Source organism: Haliotis asinina, chromosome 4 (genome assembly GCF_037392515.1).
Source record: "Haliotis asinina isolate JCU_RB_2024 chromosome 4, JCU_Hal_asi_v2, whole genome shotgun sequence".
Classification (NCBI taxonomy): Eukaryota; Metazoa; Mollusca; class Gastropoda; order Lepetellida; family Haliotidae; genus Haliotis; species Haliotis asinina.
Genome location: NC_090283.1, coordinates 43,515,347 through 43,536,770, shown reverse-complemented (window position 1 = coordinate 43,536,770; position 21,424 = coordinate 43,515,347). Strand labels below are relative to the sequence as shown.

The window sequence follows — 21,424 nt, the reverse complement described above, 5'->3', positions numbered from 1 at the left end:
CTAAGATCCTGCAATATTACGACAGGTAGCTTTAATGAAAGTCTATGCAAGTCTAAGATCCTGCAATATTATGACAGGTAGCTTTAATGAAAGTCTATGCAAGTCTAAGATCCTGCAATATTACGACAGGTAGCTTTAATGAAAGTCTATGCAAGTCTAAGATCCAGCAATATTACGACAGGTAGCTTTAATGAAAGTTTATGCAAGTCTAAGATCCAGCAATATTATGACAGGTAGCTTTAATGAAAGTCTATGCAAGTCTAAGATCCAGCAATATTATGACAGGTAGCTTTAATGAAAGTCTATGCAAGTCTAAGATCCTGCAATATTACGACAGGTAGCTTTAATGAAAGTCTATGCAAGTCTAAGATCCAGCAATATTACGACAGGTAGCTTTAATGAAAGTTTATGCAAGTCTAAGATCCAGCAATATTACGACAGGTAGCTTTAATGAAAGTCTATGCAAGTCTAAGATCCAGCAATATTACGACAGGTAGCTTTAATGGAAGTTGTGGGGGCTGAGGGGGTTAGACTGCTGACCTTGTGTGCTAATGATTCGGGGACTCACTCAAAGAGTGGGGGGTTGAATCATGGTATGGGAGTCAACTCTTAAATGTACTGGAATACATACTTTCCTGAGAAAGTGCAATCCCAAAAATACTTTAGACTTCTGACACTAGTTCCCGAAACCCTACCTTGGTGATGTGGAACAACTCCACAGGGATTTCGTTGTTGGCCACTTTCTCTCCAACCTCGATCAGCTTGGCGTGGATTGTCTCCACGAGTGTCTCTCTCGTCTCTCCTGAGAGAATCTGACTCACAACGAACCTGAAGAACAAATGAGAATCTTCTAAATGAAGAAATAATCAGCCTCGCCTTTATTCATCATGGAGGTGGTTTGGAAGGGTTGTAACAGAAAGAAATTGTTTTCTTCCTTGCAAACCATCTCTAACAAGGAAGAATGTTTGATCATAAATTAATGACATAGCATAACAGTTTGTAAAACTATTGTAAGACATGGACCAAAGTCAGAAGTTAAGCCTCAAAAAACAAATCATTTCTCTAAGATTTCAGCATACAGAATCAAAAAGATTAAGCATTGTATATGTGCCATTTTCAGTAGATTATAGTCTTAACATATAGATATTTATATGCATGAATACAGAGACGCCCACCCTAAAACTGTTGCAAAAGTATCAAAATTTTGTAGTTTAACCATAAACTTAGTTGTCAACTAAATACTTAAAACCATGATGGATTCTGAGAAAGATAATTATTAAGAGTGAAGTTTTCATATTATATACCTCCAACAGCAGATTTCCAAATTATCAGCATTACATTTCTTCTAGTCATCTCTTTTTGGCAAAAATATATTTAAATATGAAAATGGTGGGCATGGGGGGCTGAATATTCAATTAACGAAAACATGTTTTTGCCTATATATCCAAATCATATTATCTTCAAATTTTCGTAGAATTTCTAATGCAATTGCAATGGTTTAGTTTGCAGGCGTTCAGAAATATTTTGAAAAGCCACTTGCCACAGGGCAAGTGACTTCAAGAAAGTAACTTGTCCTGACTAATTTTCCACTTGCACTGATTTTATGACACAATGCATGATGTTAATGTTTACTAGACTATTTACAGAAGAGTTATAATTTCACTCTCTACTAGCTATTTTTGTTATTATTGTGAACTTTAATAGCTTCATTATAAGCAGATATGAAATGAAATCCAAGATTATTTGTAGTTTGAAACCATGAATGGAAATTATCTAGTAGTCCACGGACAAGTAAGATACCATTATTGGACTGCCCGAAATGAAAACTGACTTGTCCTGGGCATCAGGCAATAGGATTTTGGAACCCGTGATTTGAGGATAAAGTTCATTGCAACTACAATACAATCATAGATGCTGGCATCTCTGCATGACTCTGCTACTAGACCAGACGTTTATGCCTCAGACTTATATTGAGTTCGTTATGCTCTTACTTTCCTGCCTCCTTGGACAAGTCACACCAGTCTCGACGGACTATGTCCAGCCCCTTCAGCTCTTCTGATGTGGTGATCTTGCCGTCTGCTGACCGACTCACGCTCAGAGCGGCATACTTCTTTTTCTTCAGCAACAGCATTGACTTGAACACTCCATCGATGTCGATCTCCAGAAGTCGGTACAGCTTGTTCACCTCCGACTTCACCTGCACGGAGTGAGCAGTGTTCACGAATAGTGTCTGACCCTCTGACAAATCCGGCAGATTTGCCAACGGTCAGACAGAAGTCCCTGACCTGCTGGCCCCAGTGTCTGACTGAATATGTCACAACTTTTGTCTGAAGTTGTTATTTGTGGCATGTGACACTTGTTCACTGTTTCTAAATTCATGTTTATAATGTTTATCATTATATAATGTTAATAATTTCAAAGCCAATAATGAGAAATGTTAAATCTGAAATGTGTGTTTAATTTTATTCTGTGGGTCCTGTGAATTTTCACTGGGTCAGACAGACATCTGAAACTTACAGGACCCAATGTCCTGTTATTGTGAAACACCATTCGTTAACAGTGAGTGAGTGAGTTTTAGTTTTACGCCGCACTCAGCAATATTCCAGCTATATGGCGGCGGTCTGTAAATAATCGAGTCTGGACCAGACAATCCAGTGATCAACAAAATGAGCATCGATCTGCGTACTTGGGAACCGATGACATGTGTCAACCAAGTCAGCTAGCGTGACCACCCGATCCCGTTAGTCGCCTCTTACGACAAGCTGAGCCGCCTTTAATACCATTCGTTAACACTGAGTGAGTGAGTGAGTGAGTGAGTGAGTGAGTGAGTGAGTGACAGATTAATTTACTGCAACACAGGATCAGTATTCCGGAGAATTAGCCCAAGTCAGTAAAATGTCAGCAACAATGTGCCAATTAGAATAAACATGTCCATCAAAGAGTTAACATTTTAAGACCGATTACTACATTACTTCAGAGGCAGAGCATTTAATGCAGAGTTTCACTGTATTAATTTGAATGTAAAGATAACTCTGAATTTAAAAACTGAAAACTCTCATAAAGTGAGTTTTTGAGATGCCAACATTTCCCCAGAGGTGAAGCCAAGGCACTTAGTTCATCAGAGTGATTTGGCAGTAAGACCAAATATGGGTTACAAAAGGATGCAGAACTGCATAGCAAAACTGTGATGTCTAAGATGACAAGGCTAAATCATACCTTTTATATCATCAAGAAAGGCAGACAGACAAAACTCAAAAATAGAATTTTCTAAGAGATTTTTCTCTATACTGTCTACAACACTTTAAGTGTTCAAACTGACACAAGATCTATAAGGTGGATATTAAGCGATTTACAAATGCATTATTAATATTATTATTATTATTATTGTCTCACCTTGTTCCCCAGCTTGAACACCTGGTCAAGGTCAGTGCAGTTGGAGTTGATCATGATGGAGTCGGTGTCTCCGTAGATGACGTCCAAGTTCATCTGTAGCATAAAGTTCATACAGACTGGTTTGGAGTGATGGTATTTATGTGTTGATGAGATGAAAACATCAAACAATATTTCAATACTCGAGAGTCTTACACCAGCAATGAACTTTCTTGCCAAATGACTAAATATATCATGATGAGCCTACAGTGAGTGAATATTGTTTTATGCTGCACTTAGTAAAACTGAAACTTTATTTCATCGCAAATTATCCGTACAGATTATTGATGTCACAATTTTTATAGATCAGATATCATTAAAATTTTCATCCATTCACAATATATTTTGGCAATCAATGCTTTTAACCTGCTCTGCTTTCTACACCTCAACTTTCAACTTGACTTGAAAGTTAATGTCAGGATTAAAACAAAATTTAATAGTGCTCAGGGAGTGACTAGTCACCTCGTAATAGTTTATTCAAGCAGTTCAGTTTTTCCTAAAAAGCTGTAAAACATTTTCTCCATGTTAAAAACTTTCTCACAAAAACCATGCTGTTATTCAGAAAATAGTTCACTCCTTGGTATCCAACCAAATGCTAACAGGTTTGTATTTCAATCAACTAAAAAAGTTACTTACCGCTTGTACAAGATCCTTTGTTTTCAATAAAATCTAAATAAAAAAAATAAAGCTTTAAACACACAATAAGTTTCATAGCAACAAGCATGAAATATTGACATCCCCTACTCCAGTAATGGTATACTGTACTGAGTGCAAATTTGCATTCATAAATAGTAACAGGAACATCACTGATGTCTGTAAATCATAGTGACTAAACGACCAAGCAATTGATCATGTTTTCTCATAAGCAAGCACAAGCAATTTTGGAATGTGTGTTTGTGAGAACATTATTTTAACAGCTTGGTTTTGACTGACCTTATATTTACATTTCATAAGGTGTACAATCTCGTTCCATGTCATAACTGAATTCATCTTAAATATTCCAGGATATTATAACATACTTGTTGTCATCATTTAAAGAAATTTGCTTATTATTTTGGGGAAGACATTTTGAACAGTATTTCCAATAGTTTGCTTTTGAAATAAAAGTAAGAATAAAATTAAACTTTTTACAAAATTTATCACCAATGGAGGAAGCATGTGAGGTTTCAGTTTCACATTTTCCATCACACCAACAAAGTTTTGAAGATTAGACACTACTTTCTTTTTGAAGAAAAATGGCTAATTGGTAGCCATATTGAAATTCCATTATTGTGACCTTGAGTGAGTTTATCCCCTTTTCAGAAACACACAAACACAAAATCTCAGCTGAATCTTTAAGTTGTTTCAGAAAAAGGTAAAAATGTAAATGGTGTTGTTACAACACACTCACACTCACTCACTCAACACACCCTGAATCAAACCATAGCCCTTGATCAATACAATAATCGTTATTCGTGGTCACCAGAATGAATATGAATGACTATTGACAATTTTTTATCTAAGAATGTTTTACTTGAGCCCTTATTAAAATGAGATATGTAAGAACGGAATATGTTCTAGCATTACAGTAGTGCAAGTCATGTTAGTTTTCAATGGCTGCACATGGTACTGTGGACTATAACTGCTAGTCTATTACATACCAAATTTGAGTGTATGTCAGGTCACTAGTTAGTACTATGACAAATTAACAGTCAACATGAGGGTTTCATACAGTGCATCAGTCATTTAACTCCAGTATTATACTCGTGAATAAATATTCATATTCATTACCCAATGTTTGTGATACATAGTGTTGTACATCATAAACATACAACATAAGCATAAATCAGAAAGGTAAGCTTGACAAAACCAAATGTACCAGTCCGTGGCTTATTTTGGCAAAGCATAATGAAGAAGTAATACAGATATAAGCTGTGGAAACAATTTCCACATCCTCACTCACATGGGCAATAAAGTCTCATGAAGAAGTCATGAGGATTTAAGCTGTGGAAACAATTTCCACATCCTCACTCACATGGGCAATAAAGTCTCATGAAGAAGTCATGAAGATTTAAGCTGTGGAAACAATTTCCACATCCTCACTCACATGGGCAATAAAGTCTCATGAAGAAGTCATGAAGATTTAAGCTGTGGAAACAATTTCCACATCCTCACTCACATGGGCAATAAAGTCTCATGAAGAAGTCATGAAGATTTAAGCTGTGGAAACAATTTCCACATCCTCACTCACATGGGCAATAAAGTCTCATGAAGAAGTCATGAAGATTTAAGCTGTGGAAACAATTTCCACATCCTCACTCACATGGGCAATAAAGTCTCATGAAGAAGTCATGAAGATTTAAGCTGTGGAAACAATTTCCACATCCTCACTCACATGGGCAATAAAGTCTCATGAAGAAGTCATGAAGATTTAAGCTGTGGAAACAATTTCCACATCCTCACTCACATGGGCAATAAAGTCTCATGAAGAAGTCATGAAGATTTAAGCTGTGGAAACAATTTCCACATCCTCACTCACATGGGCAATAAAGTCTCATAAAGAAAGTAATGAAGATTTAAGCTGTGGAAACAATTTCCACATCCTCACTCACATGGGCAATAAAGTCTCATGAAGAAGTCATGAAGATTTAAGCTGTGGAAACAATTTCCACATCCTCACTCACATGGGCAATAAAGTCTCATAAAAAGAGTAAGTAAAGATTTAAGCTGTGGAAACAATTTCCACATCCTCACTCACATGGGCAATAAAGTCTCATGAAGAAGTAATGAAGATTTAAGCTGTGGAAACAATTTCCACATCCTCACTCACATGGGCAATAAAGTCTCATGAAGAAGTCATGAAGATTTAAGCTGTGGAAACAATTTCCACATCCTCACTCACATGGGCAATAAAGTCTCATGAAGAAGTAATGAAGATTTAAGCTGTGGAAACAATTTCCACATCCTCACTCACATGGGCAATAAAGTCTCATGAAGAAGTCATGAAGATTTAAGCTGCGGAAACAATTTCCACATCCTCACTCACATGGGCAATAAAGTCTCATGAAGAAGTCATGAAGATTTAAGCTGTGGAAACAATTTCCACATCCTCACTCACATGGGCAATAAAGTTTCATGAAGAAGTAATGAAGATTTAAGCTGTGGAAACAATTTCCACATCCTCACTCACATGGGCAATAAAGTCTCATGAAGAAGTCATGAAGATTTAAGCTGTGGAAACAATTTCCACATCCTCACTCACATGGGAAGCAAAGACCTTTAAAACTGAAACACTAGCTTCAATTCAAAACAAAAGAAGATGTATCACAAAAATGTTCAACTTTTCTCAGTTACTATCAGTTGCCCACCTACCAAAGGCACATCCTCAACATACTGTCACGTACATAGACACAAAGTCTTGTACCTCTGTCTTCAGAGAGTCGCAAATCTAAACAAAACAGATTCCACAAAGCCAAAGAATCAACTCCTGGACTTTATCCAAATTGTATCAACTTCCAAAATAAGACCAACAGCGAAGTCAATGATTTCTACCAAAATATTTTCGTAACGACAACCACATGCAAAATATCTCAGAAATTGGAAGCACAACCATGACAATCCAAACCCCCTTTCAAGATCAACCTTACACAACCCCTAGCCTTCCACATGTCATCTTTTCCTACTGAAATATAGCCTTGAATCAACCATAATTTCTCGACGTTGCAAATCCCACTTAACACTTGTCTCTATGAAAGCATGAGATGAAGAAGACGAGGCGATGGTTTGTTGATTCTCGGCTAGTTTCATATTACGAGATTGCCTCCATAAAGGCATTGTCTTAAGGTGAACTGTATGTTGGGAACCGGCTGCTGACGGTGATCTGTGTTGACAAGCTATCACTTAACAAACAAACAAGAATGAAGACGGACCAGGAAGCAGGACTATTTCGGCTGATGCTGATGGTTTCAAATCTGTACAAACACAGCAAATTGGTGAGAGGGGACTGTGTCAAAAACTGTAAAAAGTAGAATTAATGAGAGGTACTGACTCAAAATCACTATGTGGTCTGTTGATGAAACAAAGAGAAGAAGAGAAATCCCCGCTTGCTCTACCTATGGAGATGGAATGGAATCCCTGCTGGATCTACATACTGAGGGAATCCCAAATCAGTTTTCCTATGGAGAAGAAAGAGAATCCCAACTTGGTCTACCAATGGAGCAAGGAGAATCCCCCTGGATCATCATATGCAGAAAAGGTTGAATCCTCATTGGGTCTTGATATGGAGAAGAACGTGAATCCCAACTTGGTCTACCAATGGAGAAAGGAGAATCCCCCTGGATCATCCTAAGCAGAAAAGCTTGAATCCTCATTGACTCTACATATGAGTCACGATATGGAGAAGAAAGAGAATCCCGACTTGGTCTACCAATGGAGAAGAGAAAATAACCTCTGCATCAAAATATGGAGAATAGATCCCCATTGGGTCTAGACATGGAGAAGAAAGAGAATCTACATGGTCTCCCTATGAACAGGAGACAGAATCCCCACTGAATAAATGCTAAGCTTCAGAATGAAGAAAACTTTCATTAATGTTTAAAAATCTTGGGAGTCCATCAGCTATGTTGTTTCAGTCACTAAATGCAATAAATATCATTTTAATGAAATTTAATTTCTTTCCAGTCACCAGTATTATCAACATTGTACAGGCTTGTGTTTCCTTCCAAATTGAACCTCAATAAAATCAGACCTTTTTGCTTTGTTACTGTAGAAATGACTTCCAAAAAGAAAACATGCTCCCGAGCAGAAAACATTTTTTCAAAACCCCTCTCGCAACACACCTGTTCTCAATGCATCAAGCAATTTATTCATGGCAATGTTGATTGTATTGCACACACTGCACTAATAATGTATTTTAGGTGTCACCACCATACTATGGTTGCTGGTTTCCACTAAGTAAACATAAAAAACCAGCATTGATTCTGGCATGAAGTTCACAGACTATTGGTGCAACACTACTGAAAAATAAGAAACTATTCTTACAAAGAGGATACAGGTTTTTATCAACGCCAGCACTTTTGAGATGCTCCCCAGACCACACACCCCTTCCTACGTCCCCTGCCATTACTGTCCAGCCATGTTGGTTTAGGTAACTGAGATTATGCAGATGAAGAATGTAAACATGGAGTTTGCTGTGCATGCTGATGGCTGTGAACCTTATGAGAAAATAGACTGTAATTTCTGTCTGTATAGACAAGACCAGCAAAACTAATTCCTGGTTGGCTTTGTAAATTTAGTTAAATATTTCAATGTTAAGTGAAAAACCTGTGTTAAATAGAATTTGAGGACTTTTCTCCAACACCTGTCTTCCCTCCATTACCACACCTGTGAGACGTTGCTGAAGACTGCATCGAACACTTAGCATCAGTGTGCAGAAACTGGGGTTTCGAGAGAATTATGAATCTTTCAGAAAGTCGTTTTAGTGAGTGGGTTAATGTCAATCTAAGGATAATTCAGAGATGCAGTTTGGCACTCACAGCAAGTGTGATTCAGTCAATGTTCAAGATATCTTTGAGGGACCAGTAAATGAGTGAGTGAGTGAGTGAGTGAGTGAGTTTTACGCCGCACACAGCTATATTCCAGCTATATTCCAGGTGGCGGTCAAAATCATTTGTTTGATTAGGATAAAATGTGACCGATTGCTTGATTGTTTCGTCACAGCGACCAATCTTTGATTATTTCAATTAATCGGAACACCACTAGTACTTACTGTACTTTTTTTGAGTGTGTTATGAATGTTGAGTGATTATTTCATTTTCCGTAACCCACTGCTTTCAATATGCCAGTATTTGAGTGATTTTCCTCACCTAAGTATATGAGTGAGTAAGTGAGTTTAGCTTCACGCCATACTCAGCAGTATTCCAGTTGTATGGTGGCAGTCTGGAAATAATACCATCTGGACCAGACAGTCCAGTGATTAACAGCACGAGCATCAATCTGTGCATGTGGGAACTGGTGATATGTGTCAACCATGTCATTGAGCCTGACCAAACGATCCCATTCATCACCTCTTATGTCAAGGATAGTCGCCTTATATGGCAAGCACGGGTTGCTGAAGGTCTATTCTACCCCGGACCTTCACGGATTGCTGAAGGTCTATTCTACCCCGGACCTTCATGGCTACCTAAGTATACGTCATGCAGAACGTTTACTAATCAGGTATGTACTGCCTTATGTCATAACTTATCAAAACCACCTTAAATATTATGGAAATGATTTCATAATAACAATCACTAGTCCTATACTGACAGTACAACACTAGTCCCATACTAACAGTACAACACTAGTCCTATACTGACAGTACAACACTTGTCCTATACTGACAGTACAACACTAGTCCCATACTAACAGTACAACACTAGTCCTATACTGACAGTACAACACTTGTCCTATACTGACAGTACAACACTAGTCCTATACCAACAGTACAACACTAGTCCTATGCTGACAGTACAACACTAGTCCTATCCTGACAGTGCAACACTAGTCCTATACTGACAGTACAACACTAGTCCTATACTGACAGAGCAACACTAGTCCTATACTGACAGTGCAACACTAGTCCTATACTGACAGTGCAACACTTGTCCTATACTGACAGTGCAACACTAGTCCTATACTGACAGTACAACACTAGTCCTATACTGACAAAGCAACACTAGTCCTATACTGACAGTACAACACTTGTCCTATACTGACAGTACAACACTTGTCCTATACTGACAGTACAACACTAGTCCTATACTGACAGTGCAACACTAATCCTACGCTGACAGTACAACACTAGTCTTATGCTGACAGTACAACACTAGTCCTATACTGACAGTACAATACTAGTCCTATACTGACAGTACAACACTAGTCCTATGCTGACAGTACAACACTAGTCCTATACTGACAGTACAACACTAGTCTTATGCTGACAGTACAACACTAGTCCTATACTGACAGTGCAAAACTAATCCTATGCTGACAGTACAACACTAGTCCTATACTGACAGTACAACACTAGTCCTATGCTGACAGTACAACACTAGTCCTATATTGACAGTACAACACTAGTCTTATGCTGACAGTACAACACTAGTCTTATGCTGACAGTACAACACTAGTCCTATACTGACAGTACAACACTAGTCCTATACTGACAGTGCAAAACTAATCCTATGCTGACAGTGCAACACTAGTCCTATACTGACAGTACAACACTAGTCCTATACTGACAAAGCAACACTAGTCCTATGCTGACAGTACAACACTAGTCCTATACTGACAGTACAACACTAGTCCTATGCTGACAAAGCAACACTAGTCCTATGCTGACAGTACAACACTAGTCCTATGCTGACAGTACAACACTAGTCCTATACTGACAAAGCAACACTAGTCCTATGCTGACAAAGCAACACTAGTCCTATACTGCCAGTACAACACTAGTCCTATGCTGACAAAGCAACACTAGTTCTATACTGATAGTACAACACTAGTCCTATACTGACAGTACAACACTAGTCCTATACTGACATTACAACACTAGTCCTATACTGACAGTACAACACTAGTCCCATACTAAATGTACAACACTAGTCCCATACTGACAATACAACACTAGCCCTATACTGACAGTACAACACTAGTCATATGCTGACAGTACAACACTAGTCCTATACTGACAGTACAACACTAGTCCTATACTGACAAAGCAACACTAGTCCTATGCTGACAGTACAACACTAGTCCTATGCTGACAGTACAACACTAGTCCTATACTGACAGTACAACACTAGTCCTATACTGACAGTACAACACTAGTCCTATACTGACAGTACAACACTAGTCCTATGCTGACAGTGCAACACTAGTCCTATACTGACAGTACAACACTAGTCCCATACTAAATGTACAACACTAGTCCCATACTGACAATACAACACTAGCCCTATACTGACAGTACAACACTAGTCTTATGCTGACAGTACAACACTAGTCCTATACTGACAAAGCAACACTAGTCCTATGCTGACAGTACAACACTAGTCCTATACTGACAGTACAACACTAGTCCTATACTGACAAAGCAACACTAGTCCTATGCTGACAGTACAACACTAGTCCTACGCTGACAGTACCACACTTGTCTTATGCTGACAGTACAACACTAGTCCTATACTGACAGTACAACACTAGTCCTATACTGACAGTACAACACTAGTCCTATACTGACAAAGCAACACTAGTCCTATGCTGACAGTACAACACTAGTCCTATACTGACAGTGCAACACTAGTCCTATACTGACAGTACAACACTAGTCCTATACTGACAGTGCAACACTAGTCCCATACTAACTGTACAACACTAATCCTATGCTGACAGTACAACACTAGTTCTATCCTGACAGTACAACACTAGTCCTATACTGACAGTACAACACTAGTCCTATACTGACAGTGCAACACTAGTCCTATACTGACAGTACAACACTTGTCCTATACTGACAGTGCAACACTAGTCCTATACTGACAGTACAACACTAGTCCTATACTGACAGTGCAACACTTGTCCTATACTGACAGTGCAACACTAGTCCTATACTGACAGTGCAACACTAGTCCTATCCTGACAGTACAACACTAGTCCTATCCTGACAGTACAACACTAGTCCTATACTGACAGTACAACACTTGTCCTATACTGACAGTGCAACACTTGTCCTATACTGACAGTGCAACACTTGTCCTATACTGACAGTGCAACACTAGTCCTATACTGACAGTACAACACTAGTCCTATCCTGACAGTACAACACTAGTCCTATACTGACAGTACAACACTAGTCCTATGCTGACAGTGCAACACTTGTCCTATACTGACAGTACAACACTAGTCCTATACTGACAGTGCAACACTAGTCCTATACTGACAGTGCAACACTAGTCCTATCCTGACAGTACAACACTAGTCCTATACTGACAGTACAACACTAGTCCTATACTGACAGTACAACACTAGTCCTATACTGACAGTGCAACACTAGTCCTATACTGACAGTACAACACTAGTCCTATACTGACAGTGCAACACTAGTCCTATACTGACAGTACAACACTAGTCCTATCCTGACAGTACAAAACTAGTCCTATACTGACAGTGCAACACTAGTCCTATACTGACAGTACAACACTTGTCCTATACTGACAGTGCAACACTTGTCCTATACTGACAGTACAACACTTGTCCTATACTGACAGTGCAACACTAGTCCTATACTGACAGTACAACACTAGTCCTATCCTGACAGTACAACACTAGTCCTATACTGACAGTACAACACTAGTCCTATGCTGACAGTGCAACACTTGTCCTATACTGACAGTACAACACTAGTCCTATACTGACAGTGCAACACTAGTCCTATACTGACAGTGCAACACTTGTCCTATACTGACAGTACAACACTAGTCCTATACTGACAGTGCAACACTAGTCCTATACTGACAGTACAACACTAGTCCTATACTGACAGTGCAACACTAGTCCTATGCTGACAGTGCAACACTTGTCCTATACTGACAGTACAACACTAGTCCTATACTGACAGTGCAACACTAGTCCTATACTGACAGTGCAACACTAGTCCTATACTGACAGTACAACACTAGTCCTATACTGACAGTACAACACTAGTCCTATACTGACAGTACAACACTTGTCCTATACTGACAGTACAACTTGATAGCAACTGATGTCTTTTTCATTATGGGAGTGAAAATTATGAATATATTACATATGCATGGTTTATCCTTTTAGCCTAACTAACATTATTTTGAATGCGTAATTGGTGCTCAACAAATATTTTTCAGTGAGTAATTGGAAATTTTCTATGCGTATTTTACCCGCAAAAAAAAAACAACCACAAGTCTGGGTTTTTTATTAAGCTTATCTCCAATAACAACCTCAATAGGAAATTCTGAAAAATGACGTTAACCAATTTTTTTTCTACAATTACTCATTACTAATGAACCAATCATTGATCGTGATATTTCAACAATTCCCAACATCGGTACACACATACCCCCTGACCAGTCCTAATGTGTTTTACAACCAGGTGCTTGCAATATTTCTAAAATCATGATTTATTGATGGTCAAGATAAAATCAATATCAGAAAAAAAAAGATCTCATTGGATTTGAAATATACTTGCATCAAGAGAAAACATCTACACATGGCAAACCCTAGGCACATTTTACTTCCTGATCAAAATAAAGGACACATGTTTACTCTTGATACAAAAACAAGATATTATTTCTGACATACTGACTTCTTAAAAAATACAACACTTCACAGGTTTTTCACATGCTTTCTTGCTTTAAATGAAACTTTCTTACTCAGTGAATATAATCAGATGTAAGTTTTAAAAGATTTTAACTATTTATACAAAAGGTTAAAAAGACTATAATTCAATTAGTGTCTATGATCCAAAAAATAATAATAATGACTGTCCACTTGCAAAGCACAAACTCAATCTGTGCAAATAGACTTTAGTCTTCCACAGACCTTGAGCTTAAAGGCCAAATAGAATTACACTGGTCCCAATTTCTTGAAACAAACTTAAGTCTGAGTTTTGATGTAGTCTGAGTGTTTATAGTCAGTTTGAGTTAACACAGGAAAATACATTTCACAGAATGAAGTGAAATTGAAACACAGTAGACGATCTGAGTTTGGTGGACAGATTAATTAAGCTTGTTTTGGCGTTTTTGCATAAAAAATACAGTTGAGTTAAAAGTTCAGCTGTTTCATTTTGTAAAACTCAGTTTGAAATTTGAGTAAAAACTTAAGTTTCGAAAACTTGAGGCCTGGGCTCAAAGACAGACAGACTGACAGATGTTTTCTCAGTATTTAAGGGTGAGTGAATTAAATTTGAAGTCACATCGGCAATATTTCAGCCATATCATAATCAAAACAAGTTGTAAACCCACCTGAAACACATGTAAATTATAAAAATCTGTCAACGAAGGACGGTAAAATCAATTAGCATATCACAGTAACTTATAAGTAAAACTTGCGTCCATCTCTAAAACAAATTTGAAATTTCTGAAACAAGTTCAAATGTGGCCATAACTATAGGCTATAGATCACCAACAACTGAAGATAAAGCACCATATTAGGGACCACGGGGACTTACAGTACCTTTGCTTCCTACATGGTCCCTAGCTGGATTTCAGTATTGAAGGTCATATGAGCTATAGTACAGTCGTGTTGTTATATTTCTAACATTGCAGTCACATGGAAATACAAATATATGAACAAATATGGGCTAACATCACAAATGGACAAGCCCTTTGTAATGTCTTGAAGCAGGCCTTTATTGTTATGACTATCACCTTCAATGTGGTGTCAAGAGGTGTTCGGGTCTGGCAGTGTCAGGTACTTCGTGTTTAAGTCAAGAGCTGTTCTGGTATGGTGGTGCCAGCTGCTGGGTGTCCGAGTCACAAGGTATTGGTCTGGTGGTGTCAGTGTTGGGTGTCCGAGTCGAGAGGTGTTACTGTTTGGTAGTGTATCGGTTCGGGTATCCAAGTCAAGAGGTGTTGAGGTCTACTGGTGTCTGAGTCCTGCTGTCAAGACGGGTTCAGATGGTGTCAGGTGCTGGGTATCCAAGTCAAGAGGTGTTCGGGTCTGGTGGTGTCATTGTGATGGGTGTCCAAGTCAAGAGGTGTTCGGGTCTGGTGGTGTGATATTGGGGCTGGGTATGTTTGTGAGTGAGTTGAGTGAGTGAGTTTAGTTTTACGCCGTACTTAGCAATTTTCCAGCTATATGGTTTTTTCCCGTAACTAATCGACTCTGGACCAGACAATCCAGTGATCAATAGCATGAGCATCGGTCTCCACAACTAGGAACTGATGACATGTGTCAATCAAGCCAGTGAGCCCGACCACACAAACCCGTTAGTCCCCTCTTACTACAAGCATAGTCGCCACAAAAAGAACATCTTGGACACTTGAATTTTCTCAAATGACAAACAAAGAATCCCTGAGACTGAAAACATTCACCAACCCACCTCTCTGCCCTTGCCTGTAATGAGAGCCGCCAGAGGTTTGGCATAGAACCGGGAAAACGTGAAGCCCAGACACCCGTACATACTGTTGGCCGTCAGTTTGAGGGCCTTCTGACGGATGTCATACTGAAACAAACCAAAATTGTTAGTGGTCCTTTAAACCAGATACCACACAATTTGTTATGTCAGATATAAAAGAAAAGTCACCACACAATACAAGCATGAGTCATGTGAAATCTGCATAATTACTGCCCTATATAAACAAATAAACTGAAACTTTAAAATCCTTGACACCGACTGACTGACTAGAATGAATACTAGGGCTGCAACAACTCCCCCAGGCCTTGATTCCATTTTCGGTATCAGACCATCGGATTGATCATTTTTTATTCAATTCTTCATACAAGTAAAATTAGCAGATTTCATTTAACCTCCAAGTAAGTTCTTTTAGTACGAAATCCATTGTCAACTTGGCAATGTCTACAAACAACAATTCTCACTGGCTGATTAGCCCAGTGTCTACCAATCAAGTTTCGCCATATTTCAGCACTCAAAATTGCTTGAGTTGCAATCGAAATTATGTTCTGGCTGTGTGGAAAAAATTTCCATTGGTATTCAAACATCGAATTGAAACAGTGATAGAGGTTATCAAAAATCAAAACTTAGGTGTCAGATTAGATTTTCAAGGACTCAAACAGAATTACTGCAGCCCGAATGAAGACAGTACATGAAGATGTCACATGAAGAGATACCAATGTAGAAGAGATCAGACATTGATGCAATCTATTTAAGAGGGATTTGGCCACCAAACAGACAGTCCTACCAAAATTGATTCAAACTGATGGTTTGAGAACCCAAACAATACAATAAACGTAGCTGCCAGAGAAACATCACAATTGATTTTAAGACCACATCCCATTGCTGTGGTGCATATATCTGCATATACCGTATTGTGCATATCTTTATGCGTATATATGCCATTATCTAGAGCTCTGGGAACCACAATTGAGCAGATAGTAATGCTGTTTGTGGTATATAGACTGACGGACTGACGGACGGACGGACGGACCAGGGTATGTTGAGGAGGTACTGACCTGCATGTACTGTTCAGGAGCAAGATCAGGTGTCTTCATCAGCTGCTTCACCTGACGTCTGCTCTCCACCAACTTCCGGATCTCTGTTGGCAGGATGCCGGGTTCAAGGTCAGGGTCAGGGAGGTCTGGTAGCGCCTCCTCCTCATCTTCCTCCTGCCAGCAACAACAGTGTGAGTTAGCGAGTTATTCTTGTCATGTTCAAAACACCTAGACCAAGACATCCAGTTATGAGAATAAGTCATTATTCATTGAGAACATTCACAGTAAAATAAGGTATATCATTGATCTAAAAAATCTAAAACGAACAGTAGACAAGCAAAGTTTTGAAGGGTTTGGGCAATGAAAACTATTGGATTATGAGTAAGACTGCAAGGTATTGTCAATGTTCAGACACGAAGTCTAATCAAACAATGCACATTGTAATATCTTGTTGATGTTTTGGTGAAAAAAAACATACAGGTCTGTTATTATTCCTAACACCTGAAGTCTACAGAGAATTTGATTCAAAGTTCCCTTCATAACAGTAGGAATTCAGAAGTAATTTTTCTCTCCAGTTCTTACCTCCAGTGTCCATGGCAACAAAATGGCAGCAAATGAGCGAGTATTGTCTTACACCGCCTTTTGCAATTCCAGCAGGGGACAAAAGAACTGGCTTCACACATTGTACCCATGTGGGGAATTGAACCTGGGTCCTTGGTGTGATGAGCCACACGCCTGAACCATTAAACTACTTAATGTCCTCCACCATATAGATATCTATCTATCCATTAATGAGATTGCCTGGCCAAACTGTCACTTTATTTTGTAATAGGTATGTTTCTCAGAATGCTAAAGCCAACAGATAATTAAGGTATGTGTTTTCGTAATAGGGCAAAGTGATGATAGCACCAAGATGACCGTAACTTACATACTTACGACTGTTGCAGCGCTTGTGAAACAAGGCTGAGGTTCTCCCTACTTTCAGTGTTTACATACAAATATGTCTGAAAATTATTAATGATTGTGATTTACCCACAAAGAGTCGGGACAATCATTGCACCTTTATTTAAATACAATTTTTTTCCAAAACACAGCTGTGAGTCTGAGGGCAAGTTAATCTGCAGGACGCTGCCTGTATACTGACCGCGTGTTCCTTCTTGACGACGGGTGTCCGGCTGATGGTGGTGAAGCAGATGTTATACTCCTGGATGATGGAGGGGTACAGACTGTTGAAGTCCAGCAGTAGAATATACTTGTCATAGAACCCTGAACAACATCAAACGTGTTAATTTGATACTCCGGCCTACCATACTAACAGTGAACAGATTACCAAAACTGAACTAACACACACCAAAACAGAACAGAAAAATAAATAATAAAAACTTGTCCTACAACCGAAGATAACAGCTAAAGTGTTAATTTTATACTCAAGGACTCATATAAAATGAGTAAATGCCAAGACCAATATTTCTTGAGCCACTTTCAGGGATATGTCAGCAATATGATCACAGGGAAGCCAGAAAAACAGTACGATACAGTTTTTAAAAAATGCCAATAAATAAAAGAGTAAAAAATAAGAAATAGTTTTTTAAAATATTTTTTTGGACACCTGCTAACAGGATTATTGCTGGAAAAAATCTGTAAACCAGGTAATAGAAAATAATGTTAGTGTTGTGTAGATGTCTGTGCAGAGTTACCTTTCTTGGGTTCCAGCACCAGGCCACCAGAGTACGCCGGTTTCCGGCGTCCTTTCCGAGACTTGGAGGAGTTGTCTCCCTCTTCATCATCATCCATCTCCGTCTGGACAGACAACATAACTTTGAACTTTAAATTTCAAATGGATTAAAAAATATCCTGTCTAATGACACAAATGCCAGTGATATTTGGCTTAGTTGGTTTAGAAATGGTGAATGGTTTTGAAGTTCTGGTCAAGAAAACACAAATGTGTAGAGACATACGGACGGAATAACGAAACGCATTTTAAAAACATTCTGTGTGGAATGAAAAAAAAAGCCTGGGCTTGATAACAGAATTGGTGAGGTTTGGGTTGCATAACTCTACTGTGTTATTGCTTAGACTGTTTCCTTGGCATTAACTTTATTTTCTTTTAACTTTTACAGAGTATGAAATGTAAAATCCTGGCTTCATAATTTGAATAATACCAGGTACTAGTCCAAACACAAGATTTTGTATTTATACTTCGATAAACATTAAACAGTTAAAGTACTGATGACAGTTCCAAATGCATAATGAAGTGGGGGCAGTTTAAGATTTCTTGAACTCACAGATGCAGCCTTTTTCTTGTACTCCTTGTCCGGTGGGATGAAGTTCTTGTCATGGAAGGCGTGGAGCAACAGGAACTCGTTACGCTCCGAGCGACCCCCCAGCAGGGTTCGTGCCTGGAGGAGAGAAACCATAGATACTCAGTGTCTTTTAATTATCATAAATCACCAGATTTTCATTTCACTTGATAAGATATTCAAAACAAACAAACATATCAACTCAGCTGAGGTGCTAGAGTCAGTGTCAATTGACAACACAGATCATAGCTTTTCATGGCATTTGATTACATATTCAAATGATACTAACAAATACAAGGACTCAGCGGAGATGCAAGGCTCAGTGTCAATAAATCCTTTAAACCTTACTGGAGCAACATCTTTGCTATCTTTGGAGTAAAAAAGTTTGTTTCTTTGTACTCAGTCATGGTCTGGATATAACAGAATCTGGACCAAGTGATCCAGTGATCAATAGCATGACTATCAACCTCTGCAGTGGGATAAAACATCATGTGTCAACCAAGTCAGCGATGCTCTACTGCAACAAATTGCGAAGCAGGGCATTAACAATGGACTATTTAGAATGGGCCACTGCCCTTGTACAAAAGTAAACTTCAAAATTTTAATGGGCCATTTTTTATTCTAATGTGCAAAAAGGCCTTTGCCTTTACCTATCCTTACTGACCTCCAAATCAAGATGGTTGCCTCTTTGGAAAAAGGCGTGGGTTGCTGAGGACGCATTCTAGGCAGGATCTTCACTTCAGTGTAACAAAACTTAATTCCATTTAGAAAATAGTACCGTCAACCAACAAATATTTCCACTTCATATTTACGATCTGTAAAGTCTGTTGAATGAAAATTGTAAACCAAAAGTTACTGTGTTCCGTAATCTGATTGGTTGAAAAACATGATTAAATGGTATTAGATTCCCGGAAACTGAAGGACTATTCACCGCGCATTGACACGTAAACAATTGTTTTGTTGTGTCATCAACAGTGGTGACGTCATTCAAATCATATTGTGACGTAAAGTTAGAATGACGTCACAAATGAGCAACTCCAGATGTTACCATGAGAACCAGCTGAAACGGCCAGCTGATGACACTTCACTGCTGTGTCCGTATTCGATGTAAACGAGTGCAGACAGTAAAACCCCTTTGGTTTACTTTTGTGTTTACAATGTCGATAAACATCATGTGTTGGCCAATTTCCGGGTGTTATTGAGTATTTGAAGCACGGGAATATTTCATTTGAAACCTCTGGCTGACGCCGTCGGTTCCAAATGCATTCCCGTGCTTCAAATACTCAATAACACCCGGAAATTGGCCAACACATGATGTTTATCTCCTACTAACTCACCATGACGTTGCCGCAGATAGTTGTGATCTGTAAAGCCAGTGGGATGATATTTAGCTCATACATGATTCGTAGGATGTAGGTGGAGTCCACCAGTGACAGCTCTACAAGCTGCAGCAGCTGTTTGGAAGAGCTGAAATACAAAAGGATGTCTCCCCTCACTCAACAAATCCATCATACCTTGACTTCTGCCTATGTGAATCAGTTTTGTTACACATGGGGTGCAGGAACGACCCCTGGCTTGCACGGCTTGCTTGGAGATGCCGACCCCAAAGTGTTGCAAATAGTAGTTTCAACGTTCAAAACTGGTAGTCTGACCATAAAATTAGTAGTCAACTTAATAAACAAAATCATTATGGATTCTGAGAAAAAAATGAATGATATTACGGTCACGTGGTAATATTATTTCCACTGGAACCAAATGTGTCGAATCGCAAAGGTATTGAAATCAGCCTTCCTAAAATTACGTTTGTTACTTGCAATCATTCCAGTTGAAATATGTCATTAAATTTGATGAATGGAAGGTACATGAAGTCTGAAAATGTATTTCATTGTTGAAAATATATGTTTTTGTCTATATATCCAAATTTTAATAAATTTTATTCAAATTTCGTTGGATTTCTAGTGGAATCGTACTGGTGTAGTTTGAAGTTAAAATTCGTAGTGACTGCAATAAAATCGTAGAGGTTGGTATCTCTGCTTACTACGGAAATACACAAGAAAGCAAAATATAGAACGCTCTGGTTGTAATGCCACAAGAGAAAACATGGCATTATATCTGGGGAGGCATTATAACCAGGTTGGACAGTTTGAGGACGAGAGCCCCATTTAACAAAGCTCTCGTAAGCCTAAGATCTCGTAACTTTTCTCGTAGCATCCGTAGCTCCTGTCTTACAGTATAGGAGGTACAATGGCCACGAGATCTTAGGCTTAGTTTTTGGAAACAGGCCCCTGTGAAATCAACAAGGTGATTGAGCCGATGTATCCTGTAATGAGTCTTGAATGACTGGATAATTCAAGCATCTAGAGACTGCAGGTGTCATCTTGTAGGTGGCAGGAAATGTATTGTCACATGTGCTATCCTATCAAGATAATATTGATGACATTAATGTTTGTTGAATTACTTTGAGGCATGTGAGGTAAGTAATTAAGGAAAGTAATTAAGGAAAGTAATTAAGGTATGTAATTAAGGTATGT

General features: G+C 38.7%; 1 protein-coding gene across 1 annotated transcript in view; it reads right to left on the bottom strand.

Annotated features, from left to right (window-relative positions):
- Positions 1–21,424, bottom strand: part of LOC137281589 (DNA polymerase alpha catalytic subunit-like) — a 78,431-nt gene that overhangs the window by 11,177 nt on the left and 45,830 nt on the right. The window contains exons 22-31 of the mRNA XM_067812919.1: positions 20,231–20,360; positions 18,879–18,992; positions 18,291–18,393; positions 17,738–17,859; positions 16,615–16,767; positions 15,524–15,646; positions 4,066–4,098; positions 3,394–3,486; positions 1,992–2,197; positions 696–828 (exon numbers count right to left, since the gene is read on the bottom strand). Coding sequence (XP_067669020.1) covers positions 696–828; positions 1,992–2,197; positions 3,394–3,486; positions 4,066–4,098; positions 15,524–15,646; positions 16,615–16,767; positions 17,738–17,859; positions 18,291–18,393; positions 18,879–18,992; positions 20,231–20,360 — 1,210 coding nt within the window. The remainder of the gene's footprint in view (positions 1–695; positions 829–1,991; positions 2,198–3,393; positions 3,487–4,065; positions 4,099–15,523; positions 15,647–16,614; positions 16,768–17,737; positions 17,860–18,290; positions 18,394–18,878; positions 18,993–20,230; positions 20,361–21,424) is intronic.